This window comes from Pavona decussata, unplaced genomic scaffold (genome assembly GCF_977016875.1).
Source record: "Pavona decussata unplaced genomic scaffold, jaPavDecu1.1 SCAFFOLD_448, whole genome shotgun sequence".
In the NCBI taxonomy this organism is placed as follows: Eukaryota; Metazoa; Cnidaria; class Anthozoa; order Scleractinia; family Agariciidae; genus Pavona; species Pavona decussata.
Genome location: NW_028145799.1, coordinates 122,501 through 136,403, shown reverse-complemented (window position 1 = coordinate 136,403; position 13,903 = coordinate 122,501). Strand labels below are relative to the sequence as shown.

Genomic DNA, 13,903 nt, shown 5'->3' with positions numbered 1-13,903 from the left:
TGTCAAACCAGTTCATAACCTGTTGGTAAGACTAAACTTAAATATGACGTCATCCTATAATGCGTGATCAAGACAATGGGCGGTGACGTCATCGTCGTTAATTTATGCCCCCGCGTATTAATGAGATTCCCCCGCGAAAAAGAGGCCTAACTGGTCCCCCCCTCACTACTAACCGGTGCCAAGCGCGGGAAAACGCGTGCGAGCGAGGCACGATTGGTTTTGGTTTGCCTTTCCATTGGTTGATAAAATGGCGCGAACTTTGCCAACCGACAACTTTCGACACTGTGATAGAAACCTGCTCTAACTGTCTTGTCACTTATAAGGGTATTGTTCATTTACGGTAGGTCAAACGGTTTTTTTTTTCAACACCTTCAGGCCTAATAATGACTGCAAGCGGAGGAACGTTATCCCCGTCTTCTTCGGGTAAGCTGTAAAACAAACATATATTTTTAGTGCTGCAGCTCCTAGCTTCGCTTGGAAAATAATAATCTCCATGCTTTGCAACTGGTGTGCTCTAGGTACCAGTTTTCAGCTTTTTGACAGTTTGTATCTTTGAAAGAATATAACAAAAAGAGAGACCAAGGCCATTGTAACACCTTTGTAGTGTTGAATTATATAATTTATAGTTGATCAAAAATAAGTGTTATTTCGTCATTAGCGGTTTCCATGGCAACGTTTCCAAAGGATTATTCCGACCTACTTTTTAGCTTGTGGCACTAATAATTAAAAAAATCAACCCCCTGTTATCTTTTTTAGTAATAGCTTTTGGCACTTGCAAAGGAAAATGCACAATGATTTAAAAGAAATTGTACGGAGCGGAATTTCTGTAAATTTGGAAAAAAGACAATTTTCACGCAGTGCAAATTTCCTTCCGTATAATTTTTTAAATTTTTTTGTGTGATGTTTCCTCTCAATAATAATATCATATTGAAACAATAAAAAGAGGGGGTCACCGGACTTGTTTTCACGTAAAAGCCTTCGTAAGTTTAGCAATTCCTACGGGCGTCTTCGCGCATTTAAAAATCCGTATTCGAGAGATCAATAGTTGCTCATGATCTGTTCTGACTACCGCTGACTTGCGTGTGCTCGTGCGGGCAGCTACTCTTTGCAGAGTTTCGGAGTCAGTTGATGTGCTGTTTTCAGTTGTTTACTGCTTAGAAGATCACTTATTAGTCGTTAAAGACAGCCTCCTAAGACTCCCAGTGAAGGATTTCCTCACAACCTCTGGCTAGATTAGCTATGTTTTTGGACTAAATTGCTTGCAGAACACGTTTCGGTCAGTGCTTCAGAATGTTGAGAATGCGAGACTTATAAATGGTAAAATGTCGAGCTTCTTTATTTGAGATTTTCTCGGGCACTTGTCTTTAATCTTTGCGGTTGTGTTCTTCGAAGTGTTTTACGATGGCGGCCAATATTGTCTTCGTCCGTGTGACTCTCGGTGCCCTCGCTGATGAAGTTGTCGGTGGATTAGTTTGTGAAGGTTGTCGTAAGAGTGGCCGTTGAGCACACAAAATACAAACCATAGAATGTGGCCAAGACGATCAAGCGAGATAATTCAGTGTGGTAGAATGCCGGTTCTCTACTTTGAAAACCATTTTGCAAGTCCTTGGGCTCCCAATCCCCGTCACGATCGAGCGCAGTTTTGCCTTTCAAACTTAACATTAGCCTGCGAACGCAGACGTATTTCTGGCTGTCGCTTCTCTTCAAGAGAAGTGACAGCCGAAAACACGTCTGTGTTCGCAGGCTAACTTAACATTGAACTCCAGAAACAATTTGTATTGAACATAAAAAATTAATTTCGTTTAAAACAGGAAAAAGCCGCGCTTCGCCGTATTTGTTTTGTTTTTTTCGCGCCTCTTCATCGCGTGTCTCTCGCGCGTGAGGCACGGTGGTGACCTGCCTCCCACGCGAGGAAACTGGTACCAGCCACCTTGAAAAGATCCTTAAGTCCGGTAATCACCAGGTCCCAGTTGTTCAAAGAGTGGATAAATTTATTTGGAGTACATTTTATCCGCTGTATAGCGATTTATCCACTGGATAGAGTTATCCACTCTTTGAACAACCAGGCCCAGATGGCGGATACGAGAAGTGATTTCGGATTGAAAGAAGTCCAAACAACAGGTAGCAGATATACAGAAGCCAGATTCCTTATAGTTTTGAGGTCAAAAATGCTGGAATGTCTTATCAATGGTCATGACACGTGTGACTGGCGCGTGAACCGGTTCCTGCTGACTGGGGACTGTCGAGTATGATTGGCTGATTATTAATGATAAAATGATAAAGCGTATTGTACAATGACCGGTGCACTCGTGTTATGTACTAATAATATAAAAGGTAATAAATGAAAATTTAATTAGTCGTTGGTACTCTTTCCTACTTTATAGAAGGTTTCCTTCGGGCTCTCCATTTTTTTTTTCTCCTCAAAAAACCAACAACTTTCTATTCGCATTGTATTATACTGTGATTGGTGGATATCCAAATTGTCGATTTCTGTATTTTTGATGTCAGTCAGGTGTCACCATAATTCAGATTCACGGCGGTAAAACACGCGAATTGTTAGTTTTGAAGTTCAGGTGCGGGTAATGAAATTTTAAATTTAAGACCTGGAAGTGCGCAAGTTGTTGTACGAAAGTTCTCTTTCACGGTGTCCGGTCCAGATTTTGTTTGTTAGAGTTTTTTATTTGAGTAAATATGCTTTTTATAGAGCACTGATCATAAAAGGCACGCCGTTTGAGTGGAGAGTGGTATAATTGCTTCAAAAATCTATGGGGCACTTTCACGATATTAAGGATCAAATTGGTAGTTTTGAAAACGTGTCTCTACATCTTGAAGACATTTAAAAAAAAATGGCCGGCAACTTTGTCCAGAATTTATATCTTGACGGGTCAAAACGCTAGCACTAGAGGTACTAGAATTACTTGAAGTAAAAGGGTTAGAAACTGTTTGTTTACGATGTACAAAATCATCTCTCGCAGTCCCCAGCTCCGACTCCATCAGGTTAACAATAAACTGGGAACGCAATCCAAACAAAGAGTTATTTTACTGTGATTGAAGAAATTATATGTTTGTACTCCTCTGGTTAGGAAGTAAATAAATTTGGGAAGTTATGCAGTAAAATGGAAAAAATACATTTACCTCTTGAAATTAGTTAGCATAAAAAACAACCTGCAGTGATGAGGGTATTCGCGCCCTAAAATGTTAACTGTTTCCTTCACAGCTTGTGACTCTGGGGAGTTTCTTACTGGATCAAGTGGATTCTTTATAAGTCCCAATTTTCCAAGCAACTCCCCTTCAAACACCAACTGTACCTGGAATATTACAGTTCCCAATGGGTACATCATCAAAGTCACCTTTCATAACTTTAGGCTGAGTTCGCAATGGGGAGGAGGAACTCTTCTTACCATCACAAATGTTGCTTCAGATGATGGCGGAGGTCCAACGCTCCAGTTCGATGGCTCGTACTCTCCTTTTCCAGTGTACTCTGTGGGCAATTCCATTCAAGTGATATTTACATCTCAAGCTTATCAGTATTCAGGATTTAATGCATCTTACAAGGCCATCACTTATGATTCAGGTAAGTTGCCTTATGGATTATCCTTCATAGAAGTTAAACAGAATGTCATAATGTGATTTCTGCTTACTGGATTTAGAAAATGACAGGAAAGTTACTAACTTACTTTATTTTCCAGGACAATCGGTTAATTCAAAATTTCGAGAATGTATTGCCAAGAAGGGGGAGGAGGAGGGGGGGATACTGGGCTCAAGGGTAAGAGAATCTGGCTGTTATCTGAACAGCTCTTTATAAATCTGCAGCGAAAGTTTCCCCAGCGTTTGAAGAAATTACCTGATCTGCTCCTGCTGCAAAACCACTAAATTCGCAAGTTTACGTATTGGCCTCACACTTGCATACTACTTTTCTTTTAATTTTTAATGCAAGTACAAACAACACACTGTTGAACGGCGAACATTCCTGGGGTTATACCAGTTTATTACAGGGTACAAGACAGTTCTAAATATAACGGTTTTAGTTGTCCGAGCTTTTCAACGAAATATCTTCAGGTGTTAATTTTCGAATGAATACCGTATTTATTCCATTAACCGCCCTGGGCTGAGTTGCTCGAAGCATGGTTAGCGCTAACCATTGGTTAAGAGGTATTAAAACCTATAGGTTGTCATGGCATTTAACCCGGGTTAGCGCTAACCATGCTTCGAGCAACTAGGCCCTGGGCGCTTATTTAATTTTGGTCCCATGAGGTTTGGCGCTTATTCGAGGTGGGTGCTTTTTATTTTCCCAATATTTTCAGCAAGTGAGTCCATTTTTAGAGAAAAGCAAATAAGGGATAACAAGTGTATTTCGCTTGAACAATACAAAACAAGGTGTAAAAGGTAATATAAACAAGACACAAAATAATATAAAAGTTCATTGACTACCGTATCTAGAGCCAATTTTGGAACACTGACGCTCCTCTTGCTTCACGCTAGGCTAGTACAGACAAGTTTTTTTTTTGGTTGAGAGGGGGGTGGGGGTTGGCGCTTATTGCGTTTTTGGGCTTTCAGGGTGGCCGCTTATTCGAGGTAGACGAGAAACAGGCGAGAAAGTCGTTTTCCGCCCGACTGGATTGGACTACACGAAAACGGACTTTGCGGAGGTCTAGAGGCAAGGTGGCATTGAGTGTCGTGTCGTTGCCGGCCATACCTTCAGCTATAAAATTTATAAATCTCGAAACCTACTAACGTTATCCTGCCATCTTTAGTATTAACAGAAATCGCGTCATATGATCCTATAACAAAACGGCTTTTAGAAAAAGAAAGTCTAGTAATCGAAATTGCCTTTTATGCCAGTCTTTACTTGTGAGCATTCAATTATGCATTTGGTAGTTTTTCCGGTTCAAACTGGTATTAGCTTTTCAGATTGTCTAATTTTGTCAGTAAAATAGGGAATAGTGACGATTTGACCAAGCTCTGTGGGTGCATTACTGAGTTTTGAATTGATTTTCAGCAAACTATTTTGGAAAGAAAGTAAAATTTAACTTTTTTTGCAATTACGGACTAGAACCGAGACTAAGCTTATTTTCGAAAGGTCAAAAATGCTAGAGAAATCAATATAAATTTTACAGTCGAGTGTGCACCTAGTCTCCCTCGCAGCCGTTTTTAGTGTCGAGGAGCGTTGTGTGACGACACTAAAAACGGCTGCGAGGGAGACTAGTGTGCGCCTTGTTTGTTGACATTAGATCACGCCATAAGTCACATGACCCGAGTACACTTGAGGGCCTGTTGGTAAAAGATAAACATGAACTGATTCATATCTAGTTGTTTTTTTTTTCAACCAGTTTGCCCAAATATGACAACCCTGAATGAGACATCAGGAGTCATCACCAGTCCTTTCTACCCGAGAAACTACCCAGGCAATCAGAAATGCCGCTGGCAAATCAAAGCAAGTAAAGGAAAACGCGTCGTGATGATCATCGAAGACATGTACATTGAACGTTGCGGACAAACATGCACTTGTGATTATCTTGAAGTTCAAAATGGCCTCTCTTCTGATGATTACTATGATGGAAGAAGATGTGGTTACCGTAGATCACTGAGATATCTCTCGATGTCTGAGAGCCTGACGGTGCTGTTTGTGTCTGATGGTACTGAAAACACGTGGTATAATGGATTTAAGGCAACTTATATTCAAGAAAATTACACTGCCTCAATCCGTGGTGAGTAGAAAAAACAAACAAACAAAAAACAAAAAAAAGGTAAGAAATAAGGAGGGGGAGAGCAAATTCTGATTGCTGTGACAACTTCAAATGCATTAATCAACGACCATCTTCTCTCAAATTATAATGAGCGCATAAACAGTATTTGTATATTAGCGTTAAAATCACGCTCCACTCTCTTAAGAGCTGCTTTCTTGTGGGTGCTAATTCGGTCTGGATCGTCGCTTCCACACATCCGCCTAACTGCCGAGGTGATTGCCGCTCTCTCGTGGCAGTCAGAAACCCCCTCTGCGTTCAAGCTGATCCCAACAATACCTACTTTAGATTTCAAATCTAAATTGATTGACTGTTTTAGTACCATGTCGGTCCGTACACTACAGAAAGGTTGGCTAGACCGGCTTATCATATTGTCGCCTTCCATGAACCTCTGGTAGACTGTAGGTTGCTTCTGCTGCAGTTGTTCCGTGTATGCTAAGTAACGGGAAGCCAACGAGAATAGCACGTTATGCCGGTCACGTGCGAAGAAATACGGAGTCATTGAAGAGGCTGCTGCGAGATGAAGGCACCAGTTGCCTGTTCGTTCTGCCTTTACCATATGTATGTACTCGTCCCAGAACGAAAAAATTGGCGATCGAGCTCTTATTTTGTTCTCGGAAGGTTTCAAATAGCTCCATCACGGTCTTCAACCCAACTGTAATACTCGTAGATCTCTGAGGGACATCCTCTTTGCTCTTTATTACCAGGTAGAATGATTGCATACTGCTTACGAGGCCCTTCTGCTCCAGATTCGCCTTATGAGGGTGTTGACTCTCAGCGTTTAGCCAACGAATGAATGTCTACCACGTTAAACGAAATAGCGCCTCCATGGTTAGCTTGTGTACGCTGACTCCTTGATTATATGACTTCCCCTTCATCAGGGAGGTCAAAGTTCCTGGTCCATAGGCACCGGACTCAACCAAGGGAGCTTCAATACCCGAGCTCTGATATCGTTTCCCTAAGACCGCTAGGAAATTCAGAGCAATGTGAAAACCGCCTAGTCGAACGGGTTCTTCTGATACACGACCTGTTCCGAGAAGCGAGCAGTTTTCCGAGAGCGAAGCTCGAGGAAAACTGTGAGCTTGGAAGAGTCGTAGCGTGAGTCGTACTCTTTCCGTCTAGAGTTTCCTCATTGAGATCATTGTTGTCTGCTGCAAACTGGATAAACGCCACTGGTGATACACTGTATGTTGGATGGTATAACAGTACCACAATCCTGTGATTTGGCTAAAATCTCCTTCGCTAGGCCGGTATCCACGATGATTGTACTGATCAAATAATCATATATGTGAACTGCGGATGAAGGGTCATAAGAAGTTTCTGAGGGAAATGTTTTGAATTTCGCGGGTTGTCAGCGTTGTCAGAAATATAATTCATATTAATGGACGTTGTATTTATACTTAGTTCAAACTCTCTGTGTTTTATACCTCCCCACTTTTTGTATAAAGTTTGTACAAACATTATTTTAGCACTTACCTGTCAAAGCTTTCGAGAAATAGTGAGCCAACACAAAGCCTATCCGTAACCATTCTGAATCTTGGCTCGGTATGGAAACGAGGCTGACTGATGTCGTCTTGGAAATCGCGCCTCAAAGCAGAAACAAATCTGGCAATATTCCCAAAATAGGTGTAGAAAGTTGCGATAAGGAGTAATAAGACTCCGAAATCGAACAAAAATCAATATAGTCTTTTAGAAATACTTTTAAAAAATATAACAAGTAGGTGGTATTTTTTCACTAATAGTTTAGGCAGTAATCTCTAAATGTCTTTCATGGAAAAAAGAACTTAAATAGATAATTAAAAATCCACACTAATTTCTTATAATTATTCTGTGCTTTCTTTTGATATTTTAGCAATTCTCTCTTGTTTGGATTCAGATTAGACCTAAATTTTTAATATTTGCGTTCAGCCTCGCTTTCATGCTGAACTTCCTGTCACCTTTAAAAACACCCTCTTAACTCGAAACTGATACCACAATCCGACTCTACAACGTACCTATCGTTAATCAGGAGGGTTCAATCTATCAGAATCCGTTGTCAAACCTCTACTGTGGAGTGGGTTGAACCAACTCCTTAACTAGAGGCTTTTTGGACTCCCAGCTCCCCGACTATTTGTTTGTAAACTTAAGAATAACCCATGAACCCTGTATTGTTTTGGATCACCGAGGCGTAAATTTTCTAACTATAGTTAGAGCGAACAGGGAAGCGGTCACATTACCGAAATAGCTAACTATAGTTATCGCCGTCTTAACTATAGTTAGTAGCCCAGATGTGCCCGCAGCCAATAATGCGACAATACTCTATTTTATTATGAACTTCAGTTTAGCATTTTATTCCTACTGATGAATTTTTGATCACAAGCGATTTGCCCATGCATAAACAAGCAAAAATGATAATTAAAGTCCAACTTAAGAACAAGAACAAGACAAGACAAGACAACTTTTCTGTTGTCTTAGGTTCTTTTGTTCCTATGCTAATTTTTGAAGCTTAAACCGATATATTTTACATCCCGCATAAGTTAGTCTTGATAATAACGTCATTACGATGCCGAAACGTCAGCTTTTTTGCTGTATATATTTCATTTTCGCGCTTTTTGTTAATCACTTGTCAAAGATCAAAGATTGCAGGCTGGCAATCGAAAGCTCGTTAAATCTTTTTTAACTTTTAACCAGAGAACGCTTATTATGCCTTACCCTGGTTACTTGTCCATTTTTTAACGTAAGTTGTTAGGAAAATCTACAAAGACGAAGTAGAAGCTAGTCAGAATGCACACTAACTTTCTCGACATGTTCCTTTCTTCTGTCATACGAGTGCTGTAAAAGCCAGCGGAAAATATCCGGGGACAACTTAAGTAGAGCATTCCTTTTGCGGTTGGCGATCTCATCGTTCATTTGCTGATGAGGCAAATGAACAGTGAGATCATAAGGAAAGGGTTGTCTCTTTTACCCTTTCGTACCTGTCCTGCTACACTGAATTGACTTACATTGAAAATGAATGCGTTATTGCTTTAATGAAGTTCATCTTTTCTTTTTGATAATTTTCTCTCGTCTTCAGTCACGGCCGGATCTAGAATACGCTCACAGCATGACCAGACACACTTGTAATATTTCCTACCAGTTTCAGTTCTATAGTACTGCAAAAGGCTATCATCAGTTTCATTGTTGTTTCTATAACTCTATGGAGTAGCGAACAAAATTCTCACTTCTTCCATTTAGAAAATTGCCTTTCTCTCATACAACCTGCGCACAGAAGACATATAAAAGTGTACCATTTTGTTTCCTTAGTAACAAACAAGGAAAAATCCCAAAATATTTTAAAATCTTTTATAAGTTAGATGTCACACTATTGAAAATTTGTTGCACACTTTTGTGGGGGTTATTTCCCCAGAAAACTAACAAACTTCTAAAACGGTAAAACTTAAGACAGATTATTAAGTAAAACGTCTGCGTAACCTACAAGAAAGTTAATCAATAATGTTAATGACACTAAATTGTCAAAGGAAAGACAAAAAACAAAAGCTTCAAAGCCTATCAACACATAATTTTGTTTAAGATGCTATCAAAAAGATTTATAAAAACACACTTTGGGATGGTGTTTAAAAATAAGCGAATTTGAAAAACGAGAGCTTTCCTTAAGATCACTAGCAACTCCCCTAACTTGAAGGTAACTTGAAGGTATGAAGTTTGTGGTCCGTATCATTAACAAACACAGTTATGGGGAGCTCGGCTCGGGAATGGCGAGTGCAGACACACCACACATTTTTCTGATTCTTTCTGATGTACAGCCAGAGATTGAAACACGGGCCTTTAACAAAACAATCGTAGCTCAAATTTACCAAAAGGTCTTGAAATAAAAGTGAAAAGAATGTCTTACCGGTATTTTTTGTTTGCACCCTTTTTTTTTGCTCTTTTTTGTCTCATAATTATACTTTATATTCGTGATGCGCATGGCTGTTCTCCTTCAGTGTGAATTCAAAATATTATAAAATAGACGCTTGTCGCGAATGCTCTAGGGCCGAACTTCACGATATAATAATAATAATAATAATAATAATAATAATAATAATAATAATAATAATAATAATAATAATAATAATAATAATAATAATAATAATAATAATAATTTAATAATAAAGAAGTTTAATTCCATCATCATCGCAGTTAATCTGAATTACAATGTGGTTACAATTGTACAACTATAAGAATTACATACTGTTAATCAATCAATGAATAAATTTGATTTAGGATGATTTAATATCACGGTTCACAGTTCTAAGGTACAGTGCTCTTTCACTCTCTCTAGGCAACTTGTTTCGCTAGCCAATTGTCAGAACGTATTTAATACACCGTTATCAAAGTCATTTCGAAACCTACAAATAAAATACAGATAGAAAGCTAAATAATACAGTAATGGTATAACTAACACAAGTGCGTAAATCAAAGATAATTACCCGGTGCTCTGTCTCTCTGCGTAAACGGCGCTAGCGAAATACAAAACTAAACTGTAGGAAAACTAAATCGACTGGTGAAATTAACAACTAAAGCAGAATATAAATTAGCTGAAGCACGCACGTGCACGTGTGCATTTTCGCGCGTGATTGCGCGAAACATGCAGATGTACAGCCAGAGATTGAAACACGGGCCTTTAACAAAACAATCGTGGCTCAAATTTACCAAAAGGTCTTGAAATAAAAGTGAAAAGAGTGTCTTACCGGTATTTTTTGTTTGCACCCTTTTCTTTTGCTCTTTTTTGTCTCATAATTATACTTTATATTCGTGATGCGCATGGCAGTTCACCTTCAGTGTGAATTCAAAATATTATAAAATAGACGCTTGTCGCGAATGCTCTAGGGCCGAACTTCAAGATATCACAGAATAAATTTGATTTAGGATGATTTAATATCACGGTTCACAGTTCTAAGGTACAGTACTCTTTCACTCTCTCTAGGCAACTAAACTATGTGATACAATAGAGTGTGTGCACGGCGGCCATGTTGGAGGACTAAAACAATAGAAGATATTTGCTAAAAATAGGATATATTTCCCAAAGGAAAATCATTGTATTGTTTCGGTCCTCCAACATGGCCGTCGTGCACACACTCTATACAATGTTAACTAAGTTACTCGATCAAGCTGTCAATCAATATGAAAAAACTTGGAACGTGTTCATCTTTGATTTCTGACCATGATTGACATATAATCTAAATATCCTATTATCGCATGCTTTAAAAGGTCTCGCTCGGAATAATTATCTTGAAATGTTTGCATTAGTCACACAATCACCGACACAGTAAGAAATTTAAAACCGACGTTTCGGCAATGCTGCTTTCCTCAGGGTACAAAACTATACTTTTTTTTAACGGTATTGTTTTGTACCCTGAGGAAGGAAGCATTGCCGAAACGTCTGTTTTAAATATCTTACAGCGTCTATTTTATAATATTTTGAACTCACATTCATATTTGATGCGTAAAAACGGGAAGAAAATTCTCACACAGAAAGCTGAGAAACTAAAATCCACGAAGTACAGAAATAAATAGTAATAATAAAAAATAGTTGGCTATCAACCAAATCTAAAAATCTACTAATGAATCAAATATTTCCCAAAAAATCGAGACAAAATCACTGCAATCTGCGTGAAAAAGCTAAAGCAAATTGTAGGCAAAGTAATAAAAAATTATAATAACTTATTACCTTGGCAGAATCCGTAAGATTTAATTCATTTTGTGCAAACACTGTAATACTAAGGACACTATATAATTAGAATAAGAAAATCATAGTGGATATTGACGGAGATCTAGTTAAGGAGTTCATTAAAAGGCTTTTGAAAATACAAGTCATCTGGAACTGAGGGTCTAAATGCCTGAAGTCTGCTGCTTATTGAGGCAATAACGTACACTACTTTGTGCTTACTACGACAAAGAGCAGATAACTCTATCCAGCGGATAAAATGAACTCTAACCAATACATTTTATTCCTTGAAGAGCGACTTATCCTCTGGATAGAGTTATCCACGCCTTGAACAACTGACCCTGGCTAATGCGTTCGGTTTCCCCCATAGTTTGTGCCTCTGGAGACCTTCTCACTGGATCAAGTGGATTCTTTGCGAGTCCAAACTTTCCAAACAAGTTCCCTCAATACAGCATATGTATCTGGAATATCACAGTTCCTAATGGCTACATCATCAAGCTGACTTTCCATCATTTTGAACTGGGTGGATATCGATACGGTGCTCGTGTCACCATCACAAATGTAGCTTCAGATTATTACAGACCGCCATTTGAGCTGTATGGTCAGTCTATTCCTTCTCCAGTGTACTCTGTGGGGAATTCAACTCAAGTGATATTTTCTACATTCACTGAGCAGTTCTCAGGAATTAATGCCTCTTACACGGCCATTACTTATGAGTCAGGTAAACCTTCTTCCATACATTCACTTGTCTTCATTATAATAGGTGTGTGAGTTGTCACAAAGTTTACGATATTTCACGATATTTCAATTTATATTTAACATAATTCGGGATGATGACAGAAGAGGAAAAGAAATTTGTAAAACGAGTAGTTCTTTACCGTGGAACTGAAAACTACCCAGCGATGTTGTGATTACAAGCAGCTTTCCTCACTTCAGGCAATGGGTTATGAAGTTTCGTTTGTGTATCATAAAAAATCTCACTAAAAAATTGGGGGCATGACGAGTGTCAAGTTTCAGAATAATTGCTTTAAAATATAAAAAAAAAGGTGCACCATTACAAATGTAGCTTCAGATGACGGCACACGGCCGGCCATTTCAGCTAAATGGTCAGTCTATTCCTTCTCCAGTATACTCAGCTGTGGGGAATTCAATTCAAGTAATATTTTCCACATAAGCTGAAGAGCGCCACGAAAGTAATGCCTTTTACACGGGCCATCACCTCTGCGGGGTGGACGTCATGCCAACGTCATCAGAAACATTATAAACATAATCAATAACGCATGAGGGTTGTTCAGTGTCTTCCCTCTGCCGTGGGTAAATGATAACACTGGGTGTTGACTGGATGCCCGAAGAATAAAGTAGAAATGAAGGTCCTTCAAAATTTGCAAGATAGAAATTACTGTAATTTTTGAGTTACCTTGATAGTTTTAGAGAACGGGCTTCGGTAAGGGCCCTGTCTGTAGTAAGATGGGAAGTAAGATGTCTACAGTAAGATGGGAAGACTTGGAAAACGTTCAAACACCTCGTACTGGGTTGAAAATGAAGTGGCAGTCGAGATTTTCTTATCAACCTCGAACTGTTTTGGAAATGGGGTTAAACAATCTTTCGAGTGTCTCAAATCATTGATACTTTTTCGAGAAATTTAAAACAAGAGTTAACCAAATTTTATGATAATTAACAGCGAATTTCAAGCTTTCCTCACTGTAGAGATTTCCTTTTTTATTGACGAATGATGTATGCGTTTGAATCTTTGTAAATATTATTTTTGAAATTTTGAGGTCAATTGATAGTCAATAAACAAACTGCTCTTTTCTTTTCCTCAAATTCCTCGAAAACTGTCACGCAATCTTTCCTCCGAAAAGAAAGATTGCGTGACGAGCCAAAAGAGCGTCTGCGAGGGAGGCTAAACATTTGCAGCGTTTCAAGAAATCGCTTTAACTGATCCTATTACAAAGCCTTTAGAAAAAGAAAGTCACGCGCACATAATTGCTTTATACTTCTCATGCACTAAGTTTTGAGCAAATGATGCTGGTGTTTACTATACTTACGTCAGAATGGAGTGACATAAATATGCTTTAAAGTGTATTGCAAAGACAGTGGCTTTTATTATTCTTCTTTTCTTGAAATCGAGAGTGAAGCTTACGTATGAAAGGTAAAACATTCGGGAGAACATTGTAAAAAGTGTACTGTTAAATGTGTATTGTATTGCAGTGTGTCCAAAGTCGGCAATTCTGAATGAGACATCAGGAGTCATCACCAGTCCTTTCTACCCAAGACTTTACCCGGCTTATCAGAGATGCAGCTGGGTAATCTCAGCAAGGAAAGGAAAACGCATCAATTTGGTCATCGAAGACATGGACATTTTTGCCTATTGGGATGCGTCTTGCCTATCTAGTTATCTCGCAATAATTGATTCCTATTCCAGTAGTTCATCTAGTAGGAAAATATGTGGATCTCTGGATGGAAATGTCAA

The 13,903-nt window shown here is 38.8% G+C and overlaps 1 protein-coding gene across 1 annotated transcript in view; it reads left to right on the top strand.

The window, feature by feature from the left end:
* Positions 1–375: 375 nt before the first annotated feature.
* The window catches only part of LOC146450525 (cubilin-like), a 77,346-nt gene continuing 63,818 nt past the window's right edge, over positions 376–13,903 (top strand). Inside the window, exons 1-4 of the mRNA XM_085100325.1 lie at positions 376–423; positions 3,218–3,574; positions 5,331–5,708; positions 11,801–12,151. Of these exons, the coding sequence (XP_084956451.1) occupies positions 384–423; positions 3,218–3,574; positions 5,331–5,708; positions 11,801–12,151 (1,126 nt within the window). The 5' untranslated portion in view covers positions 376–383. The remainder of the gene's footprint in view (positions 424–3,217; positions 3,575–5,330; positions 5,709–11,800; positions 12,152–13,903) is intronic.